The sequence below is a fragment of the Gossypium hirsutum genome, chromosome A03 (assembly GCF_007990345.1).
Source record: "Gossypium hirsutum isolate 1008001.06 chromosome A03, Gossypium_hirsutum_v2.1, whole genome shotgun sequence".
In the NCBI taxonomy this organism is placed as follows: Eukaryota; Viridiplantae; Streptophyta; class Magnoliopsida; order Malvales; family Malvaceae; genus Gossypium; species Gossypium hirsutum.
The window spans coordinates 95,669,657-95,682,725 of record NC_053426.1 but is presented as its reverse complement, the minus strand read 5'-3'; the positions used below and the strand labels follow the sequence as shown (position 1 = coordinate 95,682,725).

General features: G+C 33.7%; 1 protein-coding gene across 1 annotated transcript; it reads right to left on the bottom strand.

Moving 5' to 3' along the window:
* Positions 1–4,710: 4,710 nt before the first annotated feature.
* LOC107888205 (cytochrome P450 86B1) lies at positions 4,711–6,656 on the bottom strand. Its single transcript, XM_016812317.2, has one exon. It carries the CDS (start codon positions 6,462–6,464, stop codon positions 4,890–4,892), a length of 1,575 nt encoding a protein of 524 aa, XP_016667806.1. The 5' UTR covers positions 6,465–6,656; the 3' UTR covers positions 4,711–4,889.
* Positions 6,657–13,069: the final 6,413 nt, after the last annotated feature.

Genomic DNA, 13,069 nt, shown 5'->3' with positions numbered 1-13,069 from the left:
TAAGTCACATACTTACCTTATCATTAATAACCAATAAACTAAATCATACCTGTCCCTTTTTGCTCATCCAACACATCCGATTATGTTTACCTTTGCCTATTGAACCACTCGGAATTGGGTAGGACACTCGGATAATTCACACATATATCATACAATGCTAATGTCCCAGACGTGGTCTTACATGTAGCCACATATCGGTGCCACTATCCCAAACAGGGTCTTACTCGTAAACATATCGAAATCACAAATTGATTCCATAGACTTACTCACACTCATATATCGGAATCCTATGTCATGACATATGTATCCTAGCTATTCCTAAGGTTCATTTGGGGATTTCAGACGCCGTAACTCGGTCGAATCGAACTCGGAAGTGTAATAGCCACATTCAATCACATTAGGCCATAATATATTTAGTTTCTAACATTTCAAAACAGCAAGTAAATATAACATTAAGTTACCAATAAACATGTCTATTTTCTTATAAACTTACCTCGGACGTCGTAAAACGGGACAAGGCTGCTAGTCGACAACTTTCGTTTTTCCCCAATCCAAATCTGATTTCTTTGGTTCTTGATCTAAACATATTCAAATTAAGCTCATTCAAACATATTTTCATTCAATTTAGTCCAAAAACATATAAATTGGGAAATTACCATTTTACCCCTAACATTTTCAATTTTTTACAATTTAGTCCCTATTACACAAAACACAAAATACATCAAATTTCTCCACACCCAAGCTAGGCCGAATATTACCGATGTCTATACAAGCCCTTATAATTCATTAATTTCACATTTTAGTCCCCCAAATTATTATTTTTGCAATTAAGTCCTAATTACTCAAAATCATCAAAAACTCCAATACAAAATATGTTAATCTAAAACACATCTTTCATTTTTCATCATCAAACAGTAAAAATCACAAATTATCAACAATGGCACAACTCAAAATATCCATCGAAATAAAAAATTCAAGTATGGGTTTTGTAGTACTTGAAGCAACGATCTCAAAAACGTAAAAATTATCAAAAACTGACAAAGAACGAACCTTGATTTTTGCTTGGAAGATGGCCGAACCTAGTCTTGTGTTCTTTCTTTTTCTTTTTGTTTATAATCGGTGCAAGAGAGAATGAAAAACATAGTTTATTTTATGATATTATATCATATATATGCTTTAATAATTAACTTACTTTTATAACCTTAATAATTTAATATTAAAAACCACATATTATAAGTCTTTAACTGTCCCACTAATATCTTTATAGGTTATTTACAACATAAATCCCTCATCCTTAAAAGCCATTAACAATTCGGCCCTTTATAAATTAAACTACCAAATTTTCAATTTACGTGATTTAAGTCCTTTTATTTAATCGGACACCTAAATGACGAAATTAATTCACGAAAATTTTACAGATATAAATTCACACAAAATAAACACAAAATAATTTTAAAATATTTTTTAGCTCGGATTCGTGGTCCTGAAACCGCCGTTCCAGTTAGGATCTAAATCGGGTTGTTACACCGAGGCTGATCTAGTTGCTTATGCTTTAAATGTGGTTGAAGATATAGATGAAAACCGAGAGCCATCTAATTATTCTGAGGCAATTAGATGTGAAGACTCAGAAAAGTGGATGTTTGCTATGCAAGAAGAGATGGAATCACTCTACAAAAACAAAACATGGGATCTTGTAAAACTTCCTAAAGGTAAAAAGGCTGTTCGTTGTAAATGAGTGTTTAAAAAGAAAAAAGGGACTCCAAGAGTTGAAGAACCTAGATATAAAGCAAGGCTTGCTACAAAGGGTTATAGTCAAATTCCAGGAGTGGACTTCACAGATGTGTTCTCCCCAGTTGTGAAGCATAGTTTGATTCGAGCTTTGCTTGGTATTGTGGCCATGCTTGATTTGGAGCTTGAGCAGTTAGATGTAAAAACTATAATTTTTCATGGAGAACTTAAGGAGGACATTTACATGTAGCAACCAGAGGGTTTTGCAATCTCAAAAAAAGAGGACTATGTTTGCTTGCTGAAAAAGTCTCTTTACGGTTTGAAACAGTCACCAAGACAGTGGTACAAGAGGTTTGATTCCTTTATGACTTCTCATGATTTCAAAAGAAATTGTTTTGACAGTTGTGTTTACTTTAAGAAAAACAGTAATGGTTCTTTCGTGTATCTACTTCTTTATGTTGATGACATGTTGATAGCAGCAAAAGATAAATGAGAGATAAGAAAGGTCAAAGCCCAACCAAGTGAAGAATTTGAGATGAAAGATTTGGGACCATCAAAGAAGATACTTGGTATGGAGATTCTCAGAGATAGAAAAGTAAGTAAATTGTACCTAAGTCAGAAGGGGTACATTGAGAAAGTTCTTTGTAGGTTTGATATGCAGAGTGCTAAGCCTGTTAGTACTCCTTTAGCAGCCTATTTCAGACTTTCATCAGCTTTGTCTCCACAATCAGATGATGAGATTGAGGACATGTCACATGTTCCATAATCTAGTGCAATGGGATCTTTCATGTATGCTATGATTTGTTCATGTCCAGATTTATCATATGCAGCCAGTGCAGTTAGCAGATACATTGGCGAATCCCAGTAAAGAACACTGGAAAGCAGTTCAGTGGATTTTAAGATACTTACGAGGTACTACTGATGTCTGCTTATAGTTTGGAAGAACTAGAGATGGAGCCATTGGGTATGTTGATGCTGATTTTGCTGGAGACCATGATAGAAGAAGATCTCTCACAGGTTATGTCTTTATAATCAGAGGTTGTGCAATCAGTTGCAAAACCACTTTGCAAACTACAGTCGCTTTGTCTAAAACTGAAGCTAAGTACATGGCGATTATTGGGGCTTGTAAAGAAGCTATTTGGTTGAAAGGACTCTTTAGTGAACTCAATGAAGACCTTCAAATCAGTATAGTATTTTGTGACAGTCAGAGTGCAATCTTCCTTACAAAAGATCAAATGTTTCATGAGAGAACAAAACACATTGATGTTCGGTATCATTTTGTTTGTGATATTATTGCTCATGGTGATATTGTTGTGAGCAAAATTAGTACTCATGAAAATCCTGCGGATATGATGACTAAGTCACTTCCTATAACCAAGTTTGAGCATTGTTTAGACTTGGTTGGTGTTCATTGTTGAAGTTAAACCCTTAAGGGGTTTTATGGAAGAGGTGGAGAACTTGTTCGTTGAGAGTTCGTGATGAAGAACTTGTTCATTAAGAATTCGTGTCAAGGTGGAGACTGTTAGAATTAAATGACCCAAATCCTTATTTAAATATAATACAGTGGTAAAATAAAATAAAAGTAAAATCCATATAGAGCTACACTTCTTTTATTTTATTTTAGAATAAGGTTTTTTAAACCTTATTAAACTCTATCTATTTTTATATTGATTAAAATAAGGTGTTTCAATCTTACTAGAATATGACTTTACAAGCCTATAAATCGACGTAGTCTATTCCTCTTGTAATAATTCAAATTCGACAAAGTGAATTCCCTTCTCCTCTACCCGTGATTTTTCCCAAAAGGGTTTCCACTTAAAATCTGTGTATTCTTTATTTTATTTTATTTTTATTTTCACATATATTATAACATATTATGTATTTATAGAAAAATATTAGGTATGGAGATTATATCTGCAGGCTTGAACTTTAGCCATTAGAGTGCTAAATAAAGAGTTTAACCATGCTGTATTATGCTATTAGTGTTTCTTTTTAACTATTAGTGCTAAACAAATATTCATTTGAATACGTATCAATGTATATATATACATGAAATTCTAATTGTTTTATATATTTAAATAAATCATATCTCATACTCACATTCAAAATCTAGTATATAAGTATTAGGTTCGAATACTTTATCAAAATAAAAGTATCAGGTAATGCGGACCACTTGGTATTACCTATATATTGTTGTCATGATGATTTATTTGGCCTTCCAATTTTATAAAAAAAAGAAGAAGTCATTTTAGTCATTCATTTAATGTTTAGTCCTTTTTTGTTTTTAAACTTGCGTTTTTTTGTCAAGTCACCCTAAACTGATTGGAAAAATTAATGCTTTTTAACTTTCTTGACATTGCATAAACATGAATTGTCATGTGGATGACACATTAGTATTTAATTAATTTTTTAAAATTAAAAAAATTAAATAAAAACTATAACAACTATTTTAAAAATTAAAAATCGTTAAAAAATATAAAAAATATATTTTTAAAAAAATTTAAAAAATTAATTAAATGATGATGTGTCATCTATATAAAAATTTATAATTGTTAACTTTTCCATCTATTTTGGACTGGATTAACAAAAAATATAAATTCAAAGAATAATAAAAGAGACAACAAATTAAATAGAGAGTTAAAATAATTTTTTTAATAAAGTTGGAAGGTAAAAGAAGTCATTATCCTTATATTGTTTTTTGGTATTGAATGGTAGTATCAACTATTAAGATCTTAAAGACTTGGCCTAAGCAGTACATTATGACACATAATATGGAGATATCCAGAGGGAGTTCTTCAGAGTCTGGGGTTTGTTAAGGTTTTGGTGGATTTATAGGATTGTGGATTCTTTTGATTTGATTAGGTTGTGTAGTTAGGTTTTTTTCCAAAAAGAAAACTATAATATAACTTTTAAAAATTACAATAGGAAAGGATATAACAAAGAACAATACTGTAAATCCAAAAACTGACCAAGGAGCTAAAAGATCCAAACAGTTAATCACATTAATAGAGGTTTATCGTTTAATTCAACCAAGCACACAAAAGGTAAAAATAAATACGAGAATGAGTAAACAAAAAACAAATCAAATCTGCATATTCCTCACATACCTCTCAATTATTCTGCGTTATATTTTCACTCCAACTTTTATAATATAGGCAGCACTAAGCATTGTTTACCAACCTAGGCTTTAGCGTCACCATTAAACCATTTTTCATGTAGAGTGTGGTGGTCAGCTTTGGTACAACACTGTGACCTTCAACAACCTTAACCGAATACCTTAATAGTACTGAAGCAGCCACCATTTTCATCTGAGTGTAAGAAAAATTCTTCCCAAGACATAGCATCGGACCGGCATTAAAAACGGGGTATTTGAATTGGTTTGCACTCACGAACTTCCCATCTTTGATCCACCTCTCTGGCTTGAACTCCAAGCAATCTTTGCCCCATATAGATTCCATACGAGCCATTGAGAATAGGAAGTTGAAGACTCGAGCACTCTTTTTTACCCTTGTTCCATCAGGGAGCACATCGTCTTCTAGAACTTGTTTCATTTCAATCGGCACTGATGGGTAGAGCCGTAGGGATTCAGATAATGCTGCTTGGAGATAAACCATCTTTTTCAATCCGTCTTCTGTGAAAACTGTGATGTTATCTTGTGTTCTACACTGGGGATGATATAAAATTTCGTAGATTTCGGCCAGGATTTTGTTTTCCACTTGTGGGTTTTTGTGTATAAGCCAGAAAAACCAGGCTAATGCAACTGAAGTTGTGTCTCGACCTGCTAAGATGAAACTTACACAGAAATCTCTCAAGAAATTACCTGGAAAATGCCTGTTTTGGCCTTGTTTATTTTCACTCTCAATAAGCCTCAACAAGAAATCAGATTGATTGCTTAAGTTCCCAAGTATGTTCCTTCGATCTCTCACTTTCTTATCTGCAAAATCGTGGACAACTTTTATTGCTTCCTTGAGCCGTCTCTCATTTCCAAGTCCGAAGAACTTCAACGCCTTCCATACAAAAGGTGGCATCAAGAATCTTAATAAGGTGAGTTCGGTGGCCTCTTCGAATGCTTTCGCAAAGGGAACTTCGGGCAAATCAAGGGCCAAACACCCAGGATTAACGCCAAGAGCTACTGTGCAAATGTTATCGAATGTAAGCCGAAGAAGCACTTCTTGTAGATCAAAACACTGCCCTGAAATACTAAGCTTTTGCAATAAAATCAATAGCTTTTTGTGCACTAAATCTTGCATGGTTTTAAAGGAGTGCTCCATAAAACGACTCGAATGCATCTCATGCTTCGCAAGTTGCCTTTTCTCCATCCATGATTCATTATCGGCGTTGAAAATCCCACCCCCCAGCAGGTCGCTAAATCTCTCTCTGTAGTAATTCCCTTTAGGGAAATTCTGGAAATTTGTCTTGAGCATATATTCAATGTTGGAAGGGTCAGTTGTGACGATCCCATACGCACCTCCCATCCACATTCCCCTGTAATGAAATGTTCCCCCAGCTTTTATCAAAACTCTGGTGCCCCAATTATGTGCGTCACTCAGGTGGAAGACAATTGATGGTATTATTCCAAACACTGTCCACATCATCGGACCCTTTCTTGTAAGTCTCTCATACAAACAACTGAAAATGAATAGCCCCAACAACGCAATCGACACGTCCCAAAATGTCAGACGAGAAATATCCCACTTAATTACTGAAAAGGAAACCATTTCCGCCATTGCTCTCATGTCCTAAGTTTAGAACAAGCTTTTGTAATTGTAAAGCCAGTTAAAAAGATGTGGACGAATTAATGTCAGTACCAGCTAACTTGACTTTGATGAGGTAGAGTTTAGGTAGGTATTGACGAATTGAAGACAAAATTACTCACAATGGAGTTGTCTGATTGGTTTCGTGTTCACTTAGTGTACTTCAAAAATGAAGTTGAGAATGATAGTGTGTTTTCCCTTAAAACAGAAAAGTTTTCCTCACACTAACAGTGTATGAATAAATAATTATAAAAGAAAAGAAAGTAAAGCGAAGAAAGAAATGTTAAACAAAAGAAACGATATATGCGCATTTTAGTTGGGAGAGAAATTATTATATAGACTATTCCTACCGTATCAACAATGATCCCATCTAATTATCTTAGGTTATATGAGCAATTTTTTCCACAGTAGTCAATCTACTCTCATGACACAAAATCTCCATTGTTTTAGAATATTTCTTGTTGGTGCATGGGATAAAAATAAATTTATGATAAATTAACTGAATGTTTCATGACGTGTAACCATGTCACTTTCTTTAAGATTCTATTGGTTCTTCGCCTATATTTTGAAGAGCAAAAAAGTTACTAGCAAATAAACATCGATGATGCAATGAAACCCAATTATTGTTGGCATTTTGCACTAACAATGGTGAAAATAGTCTATTGAACATTGAGCTGAGCATAGCAGGAGAATCAAATTTTATAATGAACTTTTGTACTGATTCTTTATAGAAAAATCTTTGAATATTAGAAGATTGAGGAGAATAGAGAAATTTCTGTTTATGAGTTTTTGGTATGTCTTTGTACTTCTTAGTATGTCATATAAATAAAATTCCTCTCCTATTTATAACAATTCTCATGTACCTTAATAGAAACACAAATATCCAAATGGATAGACACATCTTTTAACAATAAATATAATTATTTATGTCTACTTGAATAATCACGACTCTTTGTTAATGATCAAGTGACATAGCTTTTAGTAACAAACATAACTCATCACTATGTGTAGTGAAAACTTTTGGTTAACAACAAAGTGAAATAAATTTTGGATTACTTGTAACTTGTCAATTACAACTATTGAAACATTAGAAATATTTTGAAAATGTTTCAACAATCTCCTTGTTATTGTCAAAATATCTAGCTTTTGGTAATCTTGAAAATCAATTGCATAAATGAAGGTATCTTACGATTGAGCATTCATATAACGAAAATATGTTAAAGATAATTGAAATATCATGGTAGGCTATGCTTTGAACCAGCTATTCAATTTGTTTAATCAAATACTGACCATCGCCCAACATGCGAACGTTGGGGCTGAAAAATACTGCATCTAAAGATATGAAATAGGCGGTGTCTGCAAGTATACGGGTCAGGGTGTAATATAGTTTTACAATAGAATATGGGAGTACTCCGAGGATTGTACCCAAAGCAGGCTAAGTTAAATTAGTAGATAATCTCTACACTAACAATTCTAAATAGTACTCAATTAAAATTATGTTACGATAATTCATAAATAAAAATATGCCAAATGAAAATATGCAAAACTAGAAACTAAAAGAAACAATTGTAAATCACTAAAATAAGCAAATAGAAGATTAACTCTTTTCCATGTTTATAATTAACTTCCTATTTAGGGTTTTAATCATTTAGCTAGTAATTAACCTAGTTATTACCTTCTGGCCTCTAACTAAATTAACAAATCGACAAGAACTACTTATCTTCTGACCTCATAATTCAAACCAGGATAAGTTAAGAGATGCTCAATAGACAATTCTTCCGACCTCATAGTTCAAACTAGGACAAGTTGAGAGATGCTCAATAGACTATTCTTCTGACCTCATCTACTTAAATTACTTCTTAGACCTCATCTACTTAAATAACTTCTTAGGGTCGTCAAGCCTAGGGTTTAATTTCACTCAACCCAATCTAACTAATTCTAAAATAAACCCTAATCTTCAGTTAATTAATCCCAGATCCACTCGTTAATCTTAATAATGCAGAAATATCTAATTTAAATTCAGACAATAAAGTAAATATCAAAACACAAAAGAGAGAAAGGAAAAATTAGATCCAGAGATATCAATTGCACACATGAACAGAAAATCCCCTAACATATGTTGAGTGGTTTGCAATACAAAATAGAAGACACGAACAATTGAAGAAAATAAAATAAAACTAAAATTGAAATTAAAATTAATTCAATTTGAACAGAGAAATCCTTAAAGTAATACCATAATCTAAAAACTAAACTCAAACTAAGGAAAATATCCCTTTTATCAGGTCTTGAGCAATAGCATATAAGAGTTATGTTAGATGAATCATTTAAACCTAATACAATTGACTAATCATAGTTGATTGAAGCTATATGGATGAAAACACCCTTAGTAAATTAGGTGGCCTCGTCACAACGGTGTCGGGACATCCTTAGGTTGGTGTTGCGACATCAAGGGCAGAATACTCCTTTCCATGTCGAGGTTCGGTGTCGCAACATCGCGTGGTTGGTGTCGTGACATCAAAGGTGGAATGATCCTTAGGCGGTTTGGAGTTGGTGTTTTGACATCCAAGTTGGGTTTTGCAACACCGAGGGCTGTCTAATGACTTATTGGCACGACTTGATATCTTGCACTCTTAATCAACATGTTAGTATTCCCTTAAGCCTGGATTGGCCTAAAAAGTCATAAAACCATCAAAATTACTCATTTTATTAACTAAGTACTAAAACAGAAAATTAACTAAAATAACACTAACTTGCTAGAAAATAATCTCGCTAAGTGCTAAAAAGGATTTAATTTGCCGCAACAAATTGTGGCAGATCAAACACATCTCACACAACAATTTCAACACTAGTCAATACACAATATTCAGGGACACTATTATTGTCATGTGTCTCTAACCTCTTTTCACGTGTTGTTAGAGCCAAGCCTTGAACTTTTAGAAGTGACTACACTTCACTTACATAGGTGGATCCCATCAAGAGTGTTCCCGATGGACTCATTACATTTTCCTGAAAACTTGATTTAGTTTCACTAACTATCACATTTTACAATACCTTTTCATTTGAAACACTAATTGGATTCTTCCCACTTGAACCAATACAAATATAACATGCATCAAACTTCATCTATAATTTCCCTAATAAAGTATCAACCCCAACATCATCATTATTAAGTCTTCTATTGAATCTTGTCCCTAACAACCTCGGAAATAAAAAAAAAAGACGACTACTTACTCCCTAAAAGCTTCTTAGTCTTTTTTCCCAATCCAATTTTTGTTTTATTTTCGCATTACAAACCATTTTAGCCCCCTTATTCTTTGTTGGATCTGATGCCATGAATGTAGTATATTCATTTGTAAACATGTAATTTTGTAGATTTTATGGATTCCAACTAAGTATGGGAACTTGTAGACTTATTGGAAGAGATAAAACCCAGAAGGTGTAAGTGGATCTACAAGTGGAAAAGAAATGTGGATATTTTTGGAAAAATTACAATTTGAAAACGATTTTCTCGCATGACAGAAAACTAAAAATTTGAAAATTGACTTGGTTTGTGATATTTCTAGCAATAAAACCTAATCACACTCAAACCTATGTTTTTGGCTTAGCGGACCTTCTTTGTTCCCAACTTTCAACCAAATGATCTTCTCTGCTATTCTCGCACCACAACCTTCTTTGAATGCGGGCTCGATCGAAACACAAAACTAGAAAAAAATTCTCTCTTTTATTTCGGGAGAAAACAAAAATTTTCTCTTCTTAATAGAAATTGATAGAATTGTTATTCTAGAAAAATATATTTAATAGTTAAGAATAAATTCTCTCTATTTTTGGACAGAGTAATAATCTCTCAAAGTTTTGTTTTATGCCCTGACGGTGCTATTTGTTTATAAAAAGAGAAGGTAGAACCCTTGTTGAGTTGTAGCAGTTTATTTCAAATAGAAAAACAACTTCCTACTAGAAGTAGTGTGGATGACACACCCTAGTATTCCCAATAGATTTGTCGCCCCTTTCATGTTATATGAGGGGTTTTGAGCCTTTCTCACATCGGGTCCCATTACGAGTACGTGTTGGGTCTTTTGACCCAATACTTTGTAATGTGATCTAGCTCGATCCAAATTTTCTATTTCCAAAATAAACTTTAATATTCTATATTGAAAAAATTCATCCCTATTTTTCCCTCAATAAATTTTGAAAATTTTACTCCTGGTAAAATTTCAAGAAAATATGTTCTGTATTTCACAACTCAACATGTTGACCGTGACCAAATGGTTTATTTTCATTTCTGGGCTTCAAGGGACCTAAAAAACATAAACTTTTTCTTCTGATCATTTTTAAGTTATCCATACAGAATTGCAAATGAATCATTTCCATTTTGGAAACCTATATTCATTTCTAAATGATTCTATTTTTCTATTTTGGGAAAAACCATAACCATTCCTGAATGTTTCCCATTTATCATTTCATATCCATTTCGTTCATTTCTATTCAAACACACAATTCATTTATGGTTTTAATGACCTAGCGGAGGGATTAATTAGACATATGTACTTAGAGCTCAAATGATTTATAATTAAGTTTTGACTTTTCGTCTATTAATTATAAACTCATTTAGTCACGAAGTCATTTCACTATAGTATCGTGACTAAGCTCTTCCTAACGACATGCTATTACGAAATTAACTACTGAATACTTGTCCAATGACCTTGTTATAAGTGTGTTACCCTCATAGCCTATCCTTGATCTCTTTGGAATAATATCCGTTCTCCCAATATGATCCTATTTTGTCTCATGGTAACCATTACATCTTCCTTCATGAAAAGTCAATTATTATCGAATAATAATTAAGTCATTCATCACAAAGATGAAAAAACCACGACCATGTTTACTTTTCATCAACCACGTAATGCCAATGAAAGGATATCATTTACCTATTTCTGGTGTAAACTCAAAACCCGTATCCGTCACCAAACTAGGGTTAAAGGCGTTACCAAAAAAATTAGAACATTTTACGAACAATTCATATACAGCATTATCAATCATATTCAAACATTACCATAGAGTCCCTTATGTAGGTCATCGAGACCTTAAACATGCATTAAAAAGGGGTCGGGACTAAACTGAGCTAATACAAAACTTTTCAAAACTTAAACATTTTTTAAAGTTGTATAGATCACACGCCTCTATAAGCAGGCCGTGTGCCTCACACGACATTAGGCATGTTCGTGTGTCTAGGCTGTGGTAAAACAGGGCATATATACTGACTTGTCCACACAGCCACAAGACACGCCCGTGTGCCAAGTCGTGTGAAAATTAGGGAGGCTACTGACTTGGGTCACGCATGTCTAGCCCGTGCTCGAAACTGACTTGGCCACACGGTCTAGCACACGCCCGTGTGTGCGATTGTGTGGTCTACCTAGGCTCATTTTGAAATGGCCATTAAGCAACATGGCTGAGACACACGCTCGTATCCCTGCCCGTATGGGCAAAAATAGGCCATTTGTGATAAACCATAATTTATACATATTTTTACCCCATGGCTAACGCATTTATGGATGGTTTCTCCTTAGATTTGGTGAATTCGATGCTCCTAATCCTTTAATTTCATGTTTTATACTTAGGAGAGCATAGGAGAGTAAAAAGAGTGAGAAACGGGCCGAAAACAAAGAAAATGGACCCACATGGGAAAACAACACGGCCTGGACTTCCTCACACGGGCGTGTCCCTACCAAACCCAAGTTTAGTCCAATTCGGAAAAAGGCCAATTTTGAGGGCTCTTAGACATTTCAAAGCCTATTTAAACACTTAAGGAGGCACTTAGGAGGGGGGATGGAGAGTAGGAAGCAAGGAATTACAAAAGGAAAGCCGATTGATCAATCTCAAGAGCCGGATTCATCATCAAGACTGGAGATCTCCCTTCAAGTTCCTTCAGGAGTTTTGGGTTTTCTTGTGTTTTGTTATCTTTATGCTTTTGAGATGTCTTCTTTCATAAGTATGAACTAAACCCCTAAATACCGAAGGGGAATGAAACCTAAGACAGATCTTGTTATTATTATCTAAATTGCATGATAAATATTTGACTTATTCTTAATTATGTGTTCTTAATTCTTGTTTTGATATTCCAGGATATTGATTCAAGTTAAGCTTTTATTTAGAGGAGGAATAGACCCTGTCAAAGAGTAAATTTTTCATAATTAAGCGGAGTTGATTACACGCCTAGAGATAGGGTGAAACGTAAAGGGAATCCATAGATCGAGTTAATGCAATTCTAGGGTGTTAATTAGAAAGAGATTTCAATTATTCAATCTGGGGTTAGACGTTATTAGTCTCGAGAGAGATAATATTATAACTTAGGTCTACGGATCAAGTCAAATGATGAAATCGTTTGATTCAAAGTCAAATAACAAGTGAAGTCTAGGTGAATTTGTCCTTAGGTATTGTCTCAATCAATCAAATTTTCCAAAAAGTATTTTCCCAAGTTTTTTTTTCTGTGCATTCTTAGTTAGTAATTAGTTTAGACAAACAAACCTCTTAAATCTTAGGCTAGATAATAAAAAGGAAGTAAATACTAGTACTCATAGTTCCTTTGGGTT